The 14,606-nt window shown below is 36.6% G+C and overlaps 1 protein-coding gene and 1 non-coding gene across 2 annotated transcripts; one reads left to right on the top strand and one right to left on the bottom strand.

Annotated features, from left to right (window-relative positions):
* Positions 1-9,527: 9,527 nt before the first annotated feature.
* On the top strand, positions 9,528-9,607 carry TRNAL-AAG (transfer RNA leucine (anticodon AAG)). Its single transcript has one exon. It is a non-coding gene; the product is annotated as a tRNA-Leu (tRNA).
* A 651-nt stretch (positions 9,608-10,258) lies between these two features.
* LOC143578046 (uncharacterized) lies at positions 10,259-12,327 on the bottom strand. The gene is made up of 2 exons (XM_077061724.1): positions 12,312-12,327; positions 10,259-12,002 (listed from the first exon to the last, which is right to left on the bottom strand). Exon 2 carries the CDS (start codon positions 11,878-11,880, stop codon positions 10,423-10,425), a length of 1,458 nt encoding a protein of 485 aa, XP_076917839.1. The 5' UTR covers positions 11,881-12,002; positions 12,312-12,327; the 3' UTR covers positions 10,259-10,422.
* Positions 12,328-14,606: the final 2,279 nt, after the last annotated feature.

The raw sequence follows: 14,606 nt of genomic DNA, 5'->3' as shown, positions 1-14,606 counted from the left end.
GAATGAACCCGGGTGTGAATTTCTACCACGACAAAGTTTACGGTTTTGGGTTTGGTATTTTGTAGAAATTGCTAATCGTTAGTCGGATAACGAAGTGAGAATTAGCGATTAATCGGGACCGATCAGAATTAATCAGATCGGACTTTAATGTATAGTTTTCAGTTTTATGCACACACATTTTATATGCAGTTTTCAGTTATATATATACACTCTCATCGGTAACTGCCGATTCTGAACGGAATCTCGTCAGAAAACGCAGACTAAGTCCGATTTATTATGATTAATGGGTCGACTAGCCCACAATTAATCAGTGATGCGGAGAGTGGAGACCAGCGATTAATCGGGATTAATCAGTTTATAGTCGGGATTTTTGCAACACTGGCATGTATACATGTTTAGATAAACGGGTTGGGTTTGAATCAATCCGGTATGTTTGTGGGCTAATCTGTATAACTTTTTCTTTGAACAACTAATATTTCCGTCATAAACTTTTACTACTAGATTAAGCTAGTGGTTGTTTTTATTTTTAAAAGAAAACTGTTTTATTGAATAAAATAAATTGGTTGGTATCTTATATAGTTATATCCAAATTTAAACAAAATATAAAGAGAAGTAGCACAAGATTTTATAACTAAAATGTAATTCTTTTAAATAAATTTGTAATTTTTGTCGTAAATGTATAATTAAACTATTGATGTCTAAAAAAACTTTGAGTTAAATGAGTCATGTTCGGGTCGGTTCACATGTATGACACGATTTTCGTGTTCGGGTCATGTCAAATTTCCGGGTTCGTGTTGTGTTAGACCTATGAACACAAGTCGGTTCTGTTTTGTAGTTTAAATATAGGTGTGATTTTGATATCGCTCAGTATAACCAGAAAGTTTCGGGTTTGATTCCAACACGATACACAATTAATTTAACTTATATAATTATGATTTATGATGCACATATGCATATGGGTGATACTAGTGGTCTCTACTCTCTATGCTATAACTTTAATACGCATTCTAACGGGTTTATATGGTTATTTACACCCTTATTTCTAGTTTGGGAAAAATAAGAAACAATTAACATGTTACATGACTTTCAATATCATTTCAAATTGAGAATATTTTTTTTATGTTATGAACACAAGGCACCAGACCCAACCCAATTCGCACGAAATGGGTTACATGAGCATCGGAAGAAGCAATCGGGTCATCAAGCCACCAAAGTCCCAACGACTTCAAAGATTATGTGGTCTAGCCCACATCAACAACAAAGAAATGAGCATCAAGGATGGTTATAACAAAAGGAATAAAGCGGTGCAAACGAGCCGAGCTCAAACTCAGGCTGTGAGTAGTTTTCACGCTCGAGCTCGCCCCATTTACTATTTATTAATTAATGTTTATATATTTATAATTATTTTTATTCTTTTCAATTATAATTTTATATATTATATATTATATAATATATAATGTTTAGTTGTGGTAACAAAGGAGACGCCCAATGTTGTGGTAACTACCGAGGAATCAAACTACTAAGTCATACTATGAAGCTATGGGAAAGAGTGATTGAGGTTAGACTTAGACGAGAAACTCAGGTTACGGTCAACCAATTTGGCTTCATGCCGGGGCGTTCCACCACAGAGGCAATACACCTTATAAGAAGATTAATGGAAAAGTATAGGGAGAAGAAGCGTGATCTACATATGGTGTTTATTGACCTAGAAAAGGCCTACGACAGTGTGCCACGACAGGTGCTCTGGGAGTGCTTGGAGGGTAGAAGAGTGCCCAGGAAATACATAGAGATAATTATGGATATGTATACCAGGAGTGAAACAAGTGTCCGTGCGCCAGTGGGGGATACTGATTTCTTTCCTGTAGAGGTAGGTCTTCACCAGGGGTCAGCGTTGAGCCCGTTTCTTTTTGCAGTAGTCTTGGATGAGTTGTCAAAGTCGATTCAAGGGACTCTCCCGTGGTGCATGATGTTCGCAGACGATATTGTGTTACTTGCTGAGAAAAAACAAGATCTAAACATGAGGCTTGAGGAGTGGCGAACAACCTTAGAGACAAAAGGTTTAAAGATTAGCCGATCTAAGACGGAGTACCTACACTGTGATTTTGGTGAGATAAACGACAGTGAAGACGCACACATCACAATTGAAGGGCAGGTGGTCCCGCAGGTAACGAAGTTCAAGTATTTAGGATCATTTGTACAGAGCGATGGGGAATTAGACAGTGATGTGACCCACCGAGTTCAGGTAGGATGGTGTAGATGGAAAGCAGCCACAGGTATATTATGCGACAAGAGTTTCCCGACTAATCTGAAGGGAAAATTCTATAGGGTGGCAGTTAGACCTGCAATGCTATATGGAACAGATTGTTGGGCCATTAAGAAGGCACAAGTGCGGAAGATGGAGGTAGCAGAAATGAGAATGCTACGTTGGATGTGTGGGCACACAAGGCTAGACAGAATAAGAAACGTTGTGCTTCGCGAGAGATTAGGGGTGGCGAACATAGCAGACAAGATAAGAGAATGGAGATTGAGATGGTTTGGACATGTAAAGAGAAGACAGACGACGAATCCTGTTAGATCCGTAGAAAACATTACTATAGAGGGGAGGAGGGGTAGAGGACGACCGAAATTGACTTGGGATGAGAGGATTAGGCATGATTTGATAGACCTAAACCTCTCCGAGGACATGGTTGAGGATAGGAATTCGTGGAGAAGTAGAATTAAAGTTAAGGATTTTTAGAGAGAATTGAATACCTTAGGGCTTAGACTTAACTTATTTAGGTCACATACCATAATGGTATTTCCCTTACATATATTATTATTATTATAATTATTATTAGCTTTTATATTGCGGTTAAACTGTGACCTTATTATTAATATTATTATAATTAGTAGTAGTTTTTTATATAACTGTTAAACTTTGATTTCCTTCTTTTGCTTCATACACATGTTCTTAGAGCCGAGGGTCTCTCTGGAAGCCACCTCTTTATTCCTTTGGATAGAGGTACGGTGTGCCTACATCCCACCCTCCCCAGACCCTACCTATAGCTCTGCTGTCGGTGGGATTTTACTGGGTATGATTGATTGATTGATTGATATATATAATGTTTAGTTGTTTTTCATAACATTATACATCATGTTAATTAATAATTATTGAACATATATTATAAAAATTATAAAAATAACAGGCCCTTATAGACTCGGCTTGATCAAGATCTATACACGAGCTAATTTAATAGCTCATAAGTGTCTCAGCTCATTTGCACCCGAGCTAATAAAGTGAATGCACATAATAAACTTGGACCTTTTTGTATTTACTTTTTTTACTTTTTATTTTTTATTTTTATGGTGTAAAATAAAAAGAACCACCACCTCACAACCTTAACCATAACATTTCCATTTATGAAAACATCATCTATAAATAAGAATCCACAATCCTTAAAATCATTTTAAGGAACCCCTTGACATTCATACCATTGTCTCAAAATCACAACCCCAAAACAAACCATTGATTAGAGACAATGGTCCTTACAAGGCAAACATTAACTTTCCTTTTCATTTTTGCCCTTTTCGTCTTTTCGTCGTGTCACGACGTCACCTCTTCCTCATCCCCATCTCCATCCCCAAATTTCAAGAGCGGGCTCGCGGCCGAAGCCCCAATATCTCTTTCCCTTTCTGAACTTTTCGAACTTTCATTACCTGAAATAGGCGTACAAAATAAAGCAGCTTCGTCCGAGACCGAGGGGTCTAAAGTTGCAAGCAAACAACTTAAAGGGGTCGAACGTAAAATCAACGAGTTCAAGGCCGTAGTTCAAAAACGACTAGCGGACCCCACGATAGCCAAACCAACACAAACATGTTAAACTCAGTGTCAGGAAAATTTAGACAGCGCGTTTGATGGTGTCAAGACAAGCATTGAAAGCATACGTAACAACGATCTTGCAAAGGCGAATGTGGATGTTAGTGCTATAGCAACCAATGTTGATACGTGTAACACGTGCTTTGCGGATTTGAAGACCGAGGATCGGGAAGTGAAAGCCTTTGATGAGTGGATTCAAGGGGTCACTGGAGATTGTCTTGCTAATCTTAAGAAGGCATGAGTATATATATATATATATATGGGATGATATTATAGTTGTGACGTTAGGATATGACTAGTGTAGAGTTGTTCATTGTATTTGTATGAATTTGTGACTCAAAAAGTCGTTGTTAATGGGTTATTTGGATATGTTATGATAATTTTTATGATAAATGAACGTAAGAGAATTAATATATGTATGATAATATTTTGAATCGTTAGTAAAGTTGTGGTTAAATCTATAATTAAGGTTGTTTTATGTGCTCGGATATCTCATGACATCAAATCTGACATGTAAATTTAAGATTCAGGCCAGGCTGGTCTTATTAAATAATAATTTCTTCTATTATAATTATATATATACTAAAAGGTAAAGACTTAGTTTACACACAAAAGTTTACTATTCATAGTTTTGTGGTTCTCATTTACCCACGTTATCTACTTTTAATAATTTAATAATGCATATGGAAGGTGACAGTTATCTCGATAAGGATGCAACATAAGTTAACACTAGAAGAAAATAAAATATATCATGGATATGATATATGGATAGTATTCATAAGGATTAAGTTTTATCCACTGGTGTTTGTTTTTCTCTTTACTTCAATCCGTTACATTATCTCGATCCACGACTCAATCTCACCGTACGAATCGATGAGCAAGAACGATGTCTCTGTCGCTACCATCGATTTGAGCAACAATGAGCATTGATTTGACTCAAGGTAAAGCTTGAAGATGATCTTTTGAATGCAGAATTGAGTTCATATGGGCATTTTGAAGTCACTAGAGGCTGAAGTTTTTGAAGGCTTAGGATAAATGTTAGTTTTAAAGGTGTATGTATTATGGGTTATTTTTCTTATTTTCTTATATTTGACAGTATGCAATGCCAACTTTGTATTTTATTAATGTATACAGCTTATGGAACGCCACAACGCGTGTTCATGGAGTTAAGTGTGTATATACATATGTTTATTTAATTAACTATACACTTCAGACGTAAAACCCGCAGCGAATGCGCAGGGCCGTTTACTAATAGCTATAATGAGTTTTTTTTTTGAAGTAATCAAAACCATAAAAAAGTAATATATCGTTCAATAACTATTTAAAGAAGAATAACTTAAGCATGAGCGAAGCAGGGTGAGAGCCGGGGTTGCCCCAATCCCTGTTTTATTGCGTGATAGTGTAAATTTATCTGTTTTTCGCTGGAAAATTTTTATACGTCGTGTAAATTTACCCGCTTTCGACATAAAATTTAAGCTCGCCCCCTAGTTTACGATTTTTTGATGCATTTTGAGAACCCCCCCCCCCCCCCCCGATGTTCCCATCCAAGCTTCGCAACTGACCCTAAGTAATTAATCGAATTTGATATTCGTTTTTTTCTTTTCACTTGGTTCCTCATGTGCAACTGATTGAACTTTTCTAACTAATTTTAAAAATTCTAGGAGTGAGTGCTAAAATATTTTGGGGTTAGTTGAAAAACCGAAATCTATATTACAAGCAGTGTTGCAAAAATCCCGACTAGTCACCGATTAATCGCTAGTCCCCACTTCACTGATTAATTTTGGGCTAGTCGGCCAATTAATCGGTTAACGGTCAAATCCGGCCAAAATCGACGACTTTCGGCGAGATTCCGACCAAAATCAGTGGTTTCCGGCGAGATTCCGACCAAAATCAGTGGTTTCCGGCGAGATTCCGACCCATATCAACTATTTTCGGCGAGTTACAGCAAAAACTAGTGGTTTCTAGCGAGATTCCAGCCAATTTCCGGCCAAAATATGTTTGTGTATGTATAAAATTGAAAATTACATATAAAAATGTGTGTGCGTATGTATAAAACTGAAAAGCATACATTAAAGTCTGATCCGATTAATCCCGATTAATCTCGACTAATCCCGATTAATCGCTAGCCCCCACCCCACCGCCCGACCACCGACTAGCGATTTTTGCAACACTGATTACAAGTATGTTTGGGATTGAGTTTGAAAGCTGGCTACAACTCAAACAATATATATAATGTCGAAGATGGCTCTCGACCCGAGTTATCACTCAATGTTGTATATTTGTTGAAAATTAACGATGAAAGAATAAGACTGTGCAACGATTAGAAAGTTCTTTTAAACCATGCGTAGTGGGACGCTTCCTCACCCCCCCCTAACCTAAGCGTCGGGAACACCACCCCCGGGCCGTCATGGGGTGTTTTGATGTGGGGGGGCGCTTCCCACATAACGCTGAAAGGGGTAGTAGAGAGGAAGATAATTGGTTGCTTTATTTATTTGTTTTTTAGTATAATAATAAGATAATTATTTGAAAGAGCTCCATCCATTACACCACTTTGTTGTAAAATGTTCCTATGGTAACGTGGCGTCACATGACACAAAACACTTTCATAGAGGGCTCCATCTAAGGATGGGCAAATTCGGGACTGGTACCGATTGGTACCGGTACCGAAATCGGTACCTATTTGGTACTGTCGGTACCGAATCGGTACCAACGTTTTGAGTTTCGGTACCGGTACGGTACGGGACCGGTATTTCCTGAAATTTTACCTTAAATACTGGTACCGTCCCGGTCTCGTACCGGTCCCGAACCGATTTTCGGGACCGGGACTTGTACGGTCCCGATCTTATTCTTAGCTCCATCCACCACACATGATCTTATGATTTTTTGGAACATGGTTTTATTTTACCAGTGTGATCTCTATTTTCTTAATTGAAATATTTCCCAATTTCATAAATAATTATACAAGTTAAATACAGGAAAGTTTATATGATAATGAGAGTTTGACCATTTACAAGTTTGTGTCTATAATTAAAGTAGACTTTGAACTCTAGACATGCTACTTAATTGTTTGGTTTGCTTATTCTTATCATTGTATAGTTTAAAGCCTACATGGTCTATATTAAGTCATCGATGTATCAGGTAACAAATACATCCTCGTCACCACCCTTCTATAGCCCCACTACAAATCACGGTCTCCAATGCTAGTTAGAAACAATTTTAATTATAAAGGCAGACTTATCTAAATAAAACACACTACTTTCACATTTGCTTGGAGACTTTACACCATTTGAAAAATGTAACTTAAGATAATGATGATGAGGTTAGGGCTTTAATAAGGTGCATGAAAACATGACTTGTTTAACTAGTTTTTTAACAACATCAATAGCCAAAACCAAAAAACTTTGTTTCACAAAAATGTAAAAAAAAATAAAAAAATCCTAGAATTCAAATCCAAGTACTCCCGATGTAATAACTCCTCGTGAGGCGCCTACACGAAGATGTCTGAACTATCTATATGCGAGAGAGGTTAGGGGTGAGCAAGAAACCGAAAAAGCCGATCCGAAACCGAAAAAACTGACAAATCCAAACCGAAACAAAAATTGACGGTTTGGTTTTATGTTTTTGTAAAAACCGCAGTAACGGTTCGTTTTGGTTTTGCATGCAAAAAAACCGAAAAACCGAACCGAATTCCCTACATCTTTCATTTTTTATATTTTATATTAAGTAATTTATAAGAATTTAATAAATATGTAACTCTAATATTTTTGATCAAATGTATAATAGTATATTATTTTACAATTAACAAAATTATTTATGACTAAATTCATTATTTTTTGATCTTTTTTTTCGGCATAAAATTTTCAAACTCAAATGGTAAAAACCGAAAAAACCGAAACCGAACCGAAACCAAGACGATAACCGAAAAAACCGAAACCGAGCGTTTCAAAAACTCAAAAAACGAAAACTTTGGTTTCATTTTAGCCTAAAACCGCACCACGCACTTTAATAGCCAAAACCAAAAAAACTTTGTTTCACAAAAGTGTACAAAAATAAATAAGATAAAGTAGCTTCACTTTTTACATATATATTGGTCCAAGTTTGTATGAATAAGTGGACTCAAAAGTCAAACTTATAAATTTAGTGGTCAAATGTTAAAGAAAAACATGCCTACATTCCATGGAATGAATGGCCCAACAAAATCAGAGAATGAGATTCAAGCATAAGAAAATGAATAAGCCCTTAGTTTTGTTTCTATTTATGGTATGGAATATGAAGATCCTCAACCTCGTATCATTAACCATGAAATTTCCATTTTTAGGAAGTTAATCTACAAACAAGAATTGCCAATCCTTGAGTGTATTAAAGGAACCCTTCCTCAAGTTGTTGTCTTTATTAGAAACTTAGAATATAATTTCAAACTTAAAAAAAAAAAGAAAAGATTAAAGACAATGGCCTTTGCCAAGCATACATTGACTATCATTTTGTTATTCGCCTTTCTCTTATTGTTAGCGCAATGTTCAAAGGCAGCGTCAGATGATGATGAAAGCCCTTCCCCTTCCCCTGCTCCTGCAAAGGTAAAGGAAAGGCATCCGACGATGTCCCCTACTCCTATCCCTCCCGAGCAGGTTGACCCGGAGGACGACGAGGAGTCAACCCCTACCTCTAAATCTACCCCCACTGTCCAAGCGTCAACAGATTCTGATGGACCCCCCGCCGAAAGCCCACTATCTATTTCCGAACTTTTTGAACTTTCATTGCCTGAAATTGGTGTACAAAAGGCCTCAACCGCACCACTAACCGAGGGGGCTAAAGTTGCAAATAAGCAGTTAGAAGGAATCGAACGTAAAATCACGGAGTTCAAAGCGACCCTATCGAAACGAGAGGCGAACCCTCCATCCGGAGAATCAAAAAAATGCCTCTCGCAATGCCAAGGTCATCTCGACGATGCCATTGATGGTGTTAAAAAGGGCATTGAAAGCATCAACAAACAAGACTTGCCTAAGGCTAATGTGGACATTAGCGGTGTCGCCACCGACATAGAAACGTGCAACGATTGCTTCTTAGAGTCGGAGGAGGAGGACAAAGAGGTCAATGCTTTTAACCTTTGGATTAAAGGGGTCACTAAAGAATGCCTAAGCAACCTCAAGCAATCATAAAGTTACATACTTTAGCAATGTTCTTGATTTTACGAGAATCATATCTTTCTATTTGTCGTTTGTTATACATTAATGTATATTTTCTTGTAGATTAGAAAAAAAAATTCTATAAGACAGATTCTTCATCATGCAAAATCATATGCAAGTATTCAATAAAACAATTATGTTTCACCTTTTATGTTTCAAAATCACATGTAATGTCAAGATCACCCCAAGAACAATTGATGATATATATATTACTAGAAACAAGATTCAGGATTATACAATCTTAAATTACCTTTTGTTTCAAAATCACATGTTATGTCAAGAACACCTCAAGAACAATTGATGATGATATTGCTAGAAACAAGGTTCAGGAATATACAATCTTAAATCATTTTTTTATTGGGTTAGATGTCATCTAACAATTTTTATTTTTTTAGAAACAAGAACACCTTTATTTCACCTTTTAACTGATTTAACTAGAGATATAAAAGAGATGATATTAATCAGAATTTTCAACAAACTTAACAAAAGTTGAGATGGCCAGTTGGTCTAAGGCGCCAGATTAAGGTTCTGGTCCGAAAGGGCGTGGGTTCAAATCCCACTCTCAACATTATTAACTTTTATATGAAAAAAGTTTTAGATTTATGGTCACCTTATCAAGTTTGAGAATTGTGATAATAATAATAATTGACAATAAGCATTTGATTGAGAATTGTGATAATAATAATAATAATAATAATTGACAATAAGCATTTGATTGCACTGATGAACATATAAGTTGTGTTGTCAGTGACGAGTTCGGAATGAGTATCGGTAATCTCAATCAAATACCCGAGTTTGGAACCATGCACTGTATCCAGTTGGGCTTCACAACTACATTTCTTAATGATTCAACTTTTCTTACTAGTTAGTTTGTTAAGAAAATCTTGTTGCAACCGAATATCACGTTTTTGTACAAGTTTAATAGCACTTGGTAATACAATGAGAATGAATAAGATCGGTTGTGTTATGCTAAAAAGAAATTGTCTAAAAGTTGGAAAAACCGAAATTAACACATGGTGTCTTAAACTTTTAGTCACGGTGTCAAATATTTTCGTTTCACGTGATTATGGTGTCAGATTTTATTTTATTGCATAGTGTTAGCGTCAGCATATAAAACCGTGCCTATAAATTTAAGACACAATTTGTTAATTTTTTTTATAACATCTAGTGTTTGTTGTAAAGGACAATAACACATGTCACACACATATTTTTAGTATACCTTATTGCTACACATACACAACAAAAAGATAATAATATGGTACAAAGTGTTGTCAAAGTATATGTTTAAACCACTCACATTCAAGTTTCAACACAACACATCTTAGAAACAAACACCATTATTTATCAACCTAAACCAAAAACAAGACATAAAATGGATCTTCATCAATGATGAGGCAAAAGCACACTCTTTGCAAAATCTGATGAACCATTATTAGCAGCACCATTTATGCCAAGAATTGAAGTAATCAAGTTATATATTTCAACATTCTCAAAAGATGGCACTTTTCGACCTCTACCGAACCTCGGACCATGCCCGACAAATACCGTCCTCATCGAGAAAAACTCGTTATCATACCCGTGTGCACCCCCACACTCCTTACTCTTGGAGTCCTTTTGTTCCACCTTAAACCCTTCGTCGACTAACCCTATAATCGGTGTGATCCTATCACTATCCGAGTAATGCAACCGTTCGGGAAGGTCTTCTTTTCTATAAACTTTCAACTTATCCCCGTTTTTTACTTTCCCGGACGCCAAACCCTCGTTCATCTTCGCTACGATATCTGAAACCGACTGGTCTGAAGGCGGCCGGATCGATAACACGGGCGTGTAATATTGTACCCATTCCTTAGGAATCTTGATCCAAGAAGCTAAATCATCTAAAAATATCAACTTCTGATCACAAGTACCCACCATTCCATGATCACTAACCAAAATAATACTAACATCATCAAACACACCGCGTTTTTCCAAACCGTTTATTAACCGCCCAACCAATTCATCGATCCTACCAACCGCTTCAGTCACTTGTGGATCATCAGGGCCCACCATGTGGCCCTGATGATCCGGGTCCTCAAAATACAACGTCATAAAAACCGGAATCTCATTACCCGGTAAATCAAAATATCCCAAAACCGTATCGACCCGTTCTTCAAACGGGACCGACTCGTTATACGGAACGCAATACTTATCCGGGCAATCCCACGAACCCTTTTGAACCTCCGACCCAGGCCAAAAATAGGTGGCGGCTTTTAACCCGTGGTTCGATATGGTTTCCCAAATCGGTTCGCCTAACCACCATTTGGGTTCATGACTACTCATTGTGAATGTTTCATTTGTGTAAGGGTCAAGAAACTTATTATTAACGATTCCGTGGTACGCGGGGTATAATCCGGTGGCGATCGAGTAATGATTCGGGAAAGTTAATGTGGGAAAAACCGGGATCAACCCGGTTCGGGCTTCGGTTCCGCTGTTAATCAATTTGTTAATATTGGGGGTTAGGGTTTTGAACTGGTACCCGAACCGAAACCCGTCGGATGAAATTAGGATCACGGCTGGGCGGGCGAGTTTGGCGAGTGGGCGGGTGAGTTCGAGGGTGGTGGTGAGGCGGTGGTGGGCGGTGGTTTTGACGGCGGAGAAGAATAAGACGGCTAATGCGACGGCGGCGGCAGCGGAGAGGATGGTGGTGAAGAGGAAGACGGCGGCGGCGACGGCGGCGGAGGGTTTTGGGCCGGTGGGGTTGGTGGTGGTGGTGGTTTCGGTGTCGAATGGGAGGAGTAAAGTGGATTGGTCCGACTGAGATTCCGCCGGCGCCGGCGAGGGTTTGACTGAATCTAAACCCATTAAAAAAATTAAAAAAAAAAATTAAAAAAAATGTGAAAATAGAATAAATTGAAGATTTTGTGATCTGGGTATTTGAGATTAAGGGATTTGTGAAGTGGGTTTGTGAAGAAATTGGATTAAACCTGCAAATGATTGTTGAATTTTGAGGAAGAAGATAAATGGGTTTGACTGAAAAAGTATAATAAAAAGTTTTTTTTTTTTTTTTTAAAAAAAAAAGAGATTCTGAAGATTTTGAGATATGGGTATCTAAGATTAGGTGATTTGTGTGGTGCGTTTGTGAGGAAATTGGATTAAACCTGCAAATGATTATAGAATTTTGAGGAAGAAGATGAATTGGGTTTGACTGAAAAATTATAAAAAAATGTGGAAATTAAAAATTTTAAGATCTGGGTATTGGAGATTAGGGGATTTGTGAGGAAATTGGATTAAACCTGCAAATGATTATTGAATTTTGAGGAAGAAGATGAATTGGGTTTGACTGAAAAATTATAAAAAAAATTACAAAAGAATTAAAAAAAAATTAAAAAGAGGAAATTGAAGATTTTGAGATATGGGTATTGGAGATTAGGGGTTTTGTGAGGTGGGTTTGTGGGGAAATTGGATTAAACCTGCAAATGATTGTTGAATTTGGGGGAAGAAGATGAATTGGGTTTCAAGAATGATGATTGATGATCGGAATATTCGGGAGATTTGAGATCCAATAAATGTGGCTGATTGGTGTGTTTGTGGTTAAAATGTATACATCTGATGAGTAGTAGAATGGGTGACACTTGGAATTGGATATTTATATATATATTTTTTATTTTTTGTTTCTATATTAAGTTTGGTAACATGATCTATTGTTAGTCAAAGAGAATTTAAGATGATGTATGTTTATGGAAAAAGTTTAAATTGTGTGACATACTTATTTGGCCTTTTTGATTTTCATTAAACAATCATGAGGTGTTTTACATGAAAAAGTTTAGCTTTTAAGTATTTATTATTACAAAAAGTATTATTTTTGACATTTTAAAAAGGATAAAGCTAAAGTGTTTCATACGGTTTGTTTAATAGCAGTTTGATGTTTATGGAAAAGGAGAAATGCGTCAGTTTATTTTGGGACCCCGATTCAAGTCTCAAATTTGTTAGAAGAGATAAAGATGTTGAATATCCTGTGGGTAAAGAACAAAGCAAAAAAAATATGGTCTCTCTTAGAAGGATTGATGTAGTTTTCGTCTTTTCGGGTTTAATGGTTGTATTTAGGGTGGGGTCGGTGCGGGTGTTTTGTCTTGGTGCTGTTTTCGGGTGGCGTTTTTTTGTTTTCGACTTGGTGGCTTGTATTGTTGTTGTTTCTAGCGTCTTGCTAGTTCAATACAATTTTGTTGGTCGTTCAAAAAACAAAAGTATTATTTTATTACTAATGTACAAATAACAATATTATTACAAAATTATTATTTCATTACTAATATACAACTAACAATTTTAGCATTACGCCCTCATGTCCGGTTTTCTAACACATGACTTTTGTTAGATTTACACACTTGATAAATAAAACATAAGATTTATTACAAATATTGTAAGTAAATAACATATAAATGTCAAGAATTTGAAACTAAATCCACACCCATAACTTTACTGAAATAAACCAAGACGTGAAACGTTATTTTTAAGTGATGGATCGCCCAAAAATTTTCAAATTTTTTAAGGATTACGCATTTTTTTATTATTAGAGCCAAATGTTAAGTTTCATAAAAGTAACATGTTTGGTGTGGGTATAGATCCGGTCACACACTATCAAACTTAGTTTCATTTCCGGATTTGTGGATCGATTATGTCATGATGGTTGAAATTATGACTAATATTCTGACTTGTCAAAGGGCGGATTTTCTTTTTCATATACTCGGTATTACTTGTAGGGGAGAATATGAACCGAATACAATTATGGTAACCGCTAGTAGAGAAACTCAAGTCTAAACCGCCCACTTAGAAAGCAAAAATCTTATTGGTTGGTGGAAGCATTACACCACTTAAGGTGGCAGTTCTAGGAAACACTGAGAACAAGGTATTCATGGTTTGGTGTAAAACAACGAAACTGTCCGGACATGAATACTCTTCCAGATTCTGTCATTTTGTGTTGTACTGTCGTTCAGAGTCCATAAAAACAGAAAAATGATACACAACATGCAAGCAATGAGGCCTTTCAAAATTAAAAAAACCACATCAACAGAATTAAGACCAAAATGCAAAAATAATAAAACAAAAAGAATGCAACCCTAACCAGAACCATTGATTTCCACCAAAAATATAAACCAACGTTCGTTCTCGTCTCTCTGTTCCTCAATATGACTCGTATACCTGAACAAGAACCATTAAACAGAAAGAAAAACCGTACAAAAGGATTGAAGATTTGTTGCTCTAAGCGAATCTATTTTTCTTATTATCAACACATTTGTCTTTGTGACAATAAAGTTTCAGGATTTTCTATCTATTCTTAACTACCACTTGAACGGTTTTGACCATTGACTTTCGGGAGCTGGCTCTGGCTCCGGCTCTTGACTAGGGCTAATGGCAGGTTTTTCAAGATCGGGAATATCGACAGAAGCAGATGACAGCTCAGTTACTTCAGTTTGTTTCTTATCTTTTCTTGCTGCATCTTTCCTTCCTGGTCTGGTAAATATGTATGCTGCAAAACAAAAAAAAAATTAATTTGGTCCTATCTAGAGATAGAAAATAGTCAAGTCAGGTAA

Source organism: Bidens hawaiensis, unplaced genomic scaffold (assembly GCF_021521415.1).
Source record: "Bidens hawaiensis isolate Kalapana, Puna unplaced genomic scaffold, B.hawaiensis_p1.1 tig00029007_1, whole genome shotgun sequence".
Classification (NCBI taxonomy): Eukaryota; Viridiplantae; Streptophyta; class Magnoliopsida; order Asterales; family Asteraceae; genus Bidens; species Bidens hawaiensis.
Note: the sequence above shows the minus strand (reverse complement) of the source record. Positions and strands in the feature narration are given on the sequence as shown.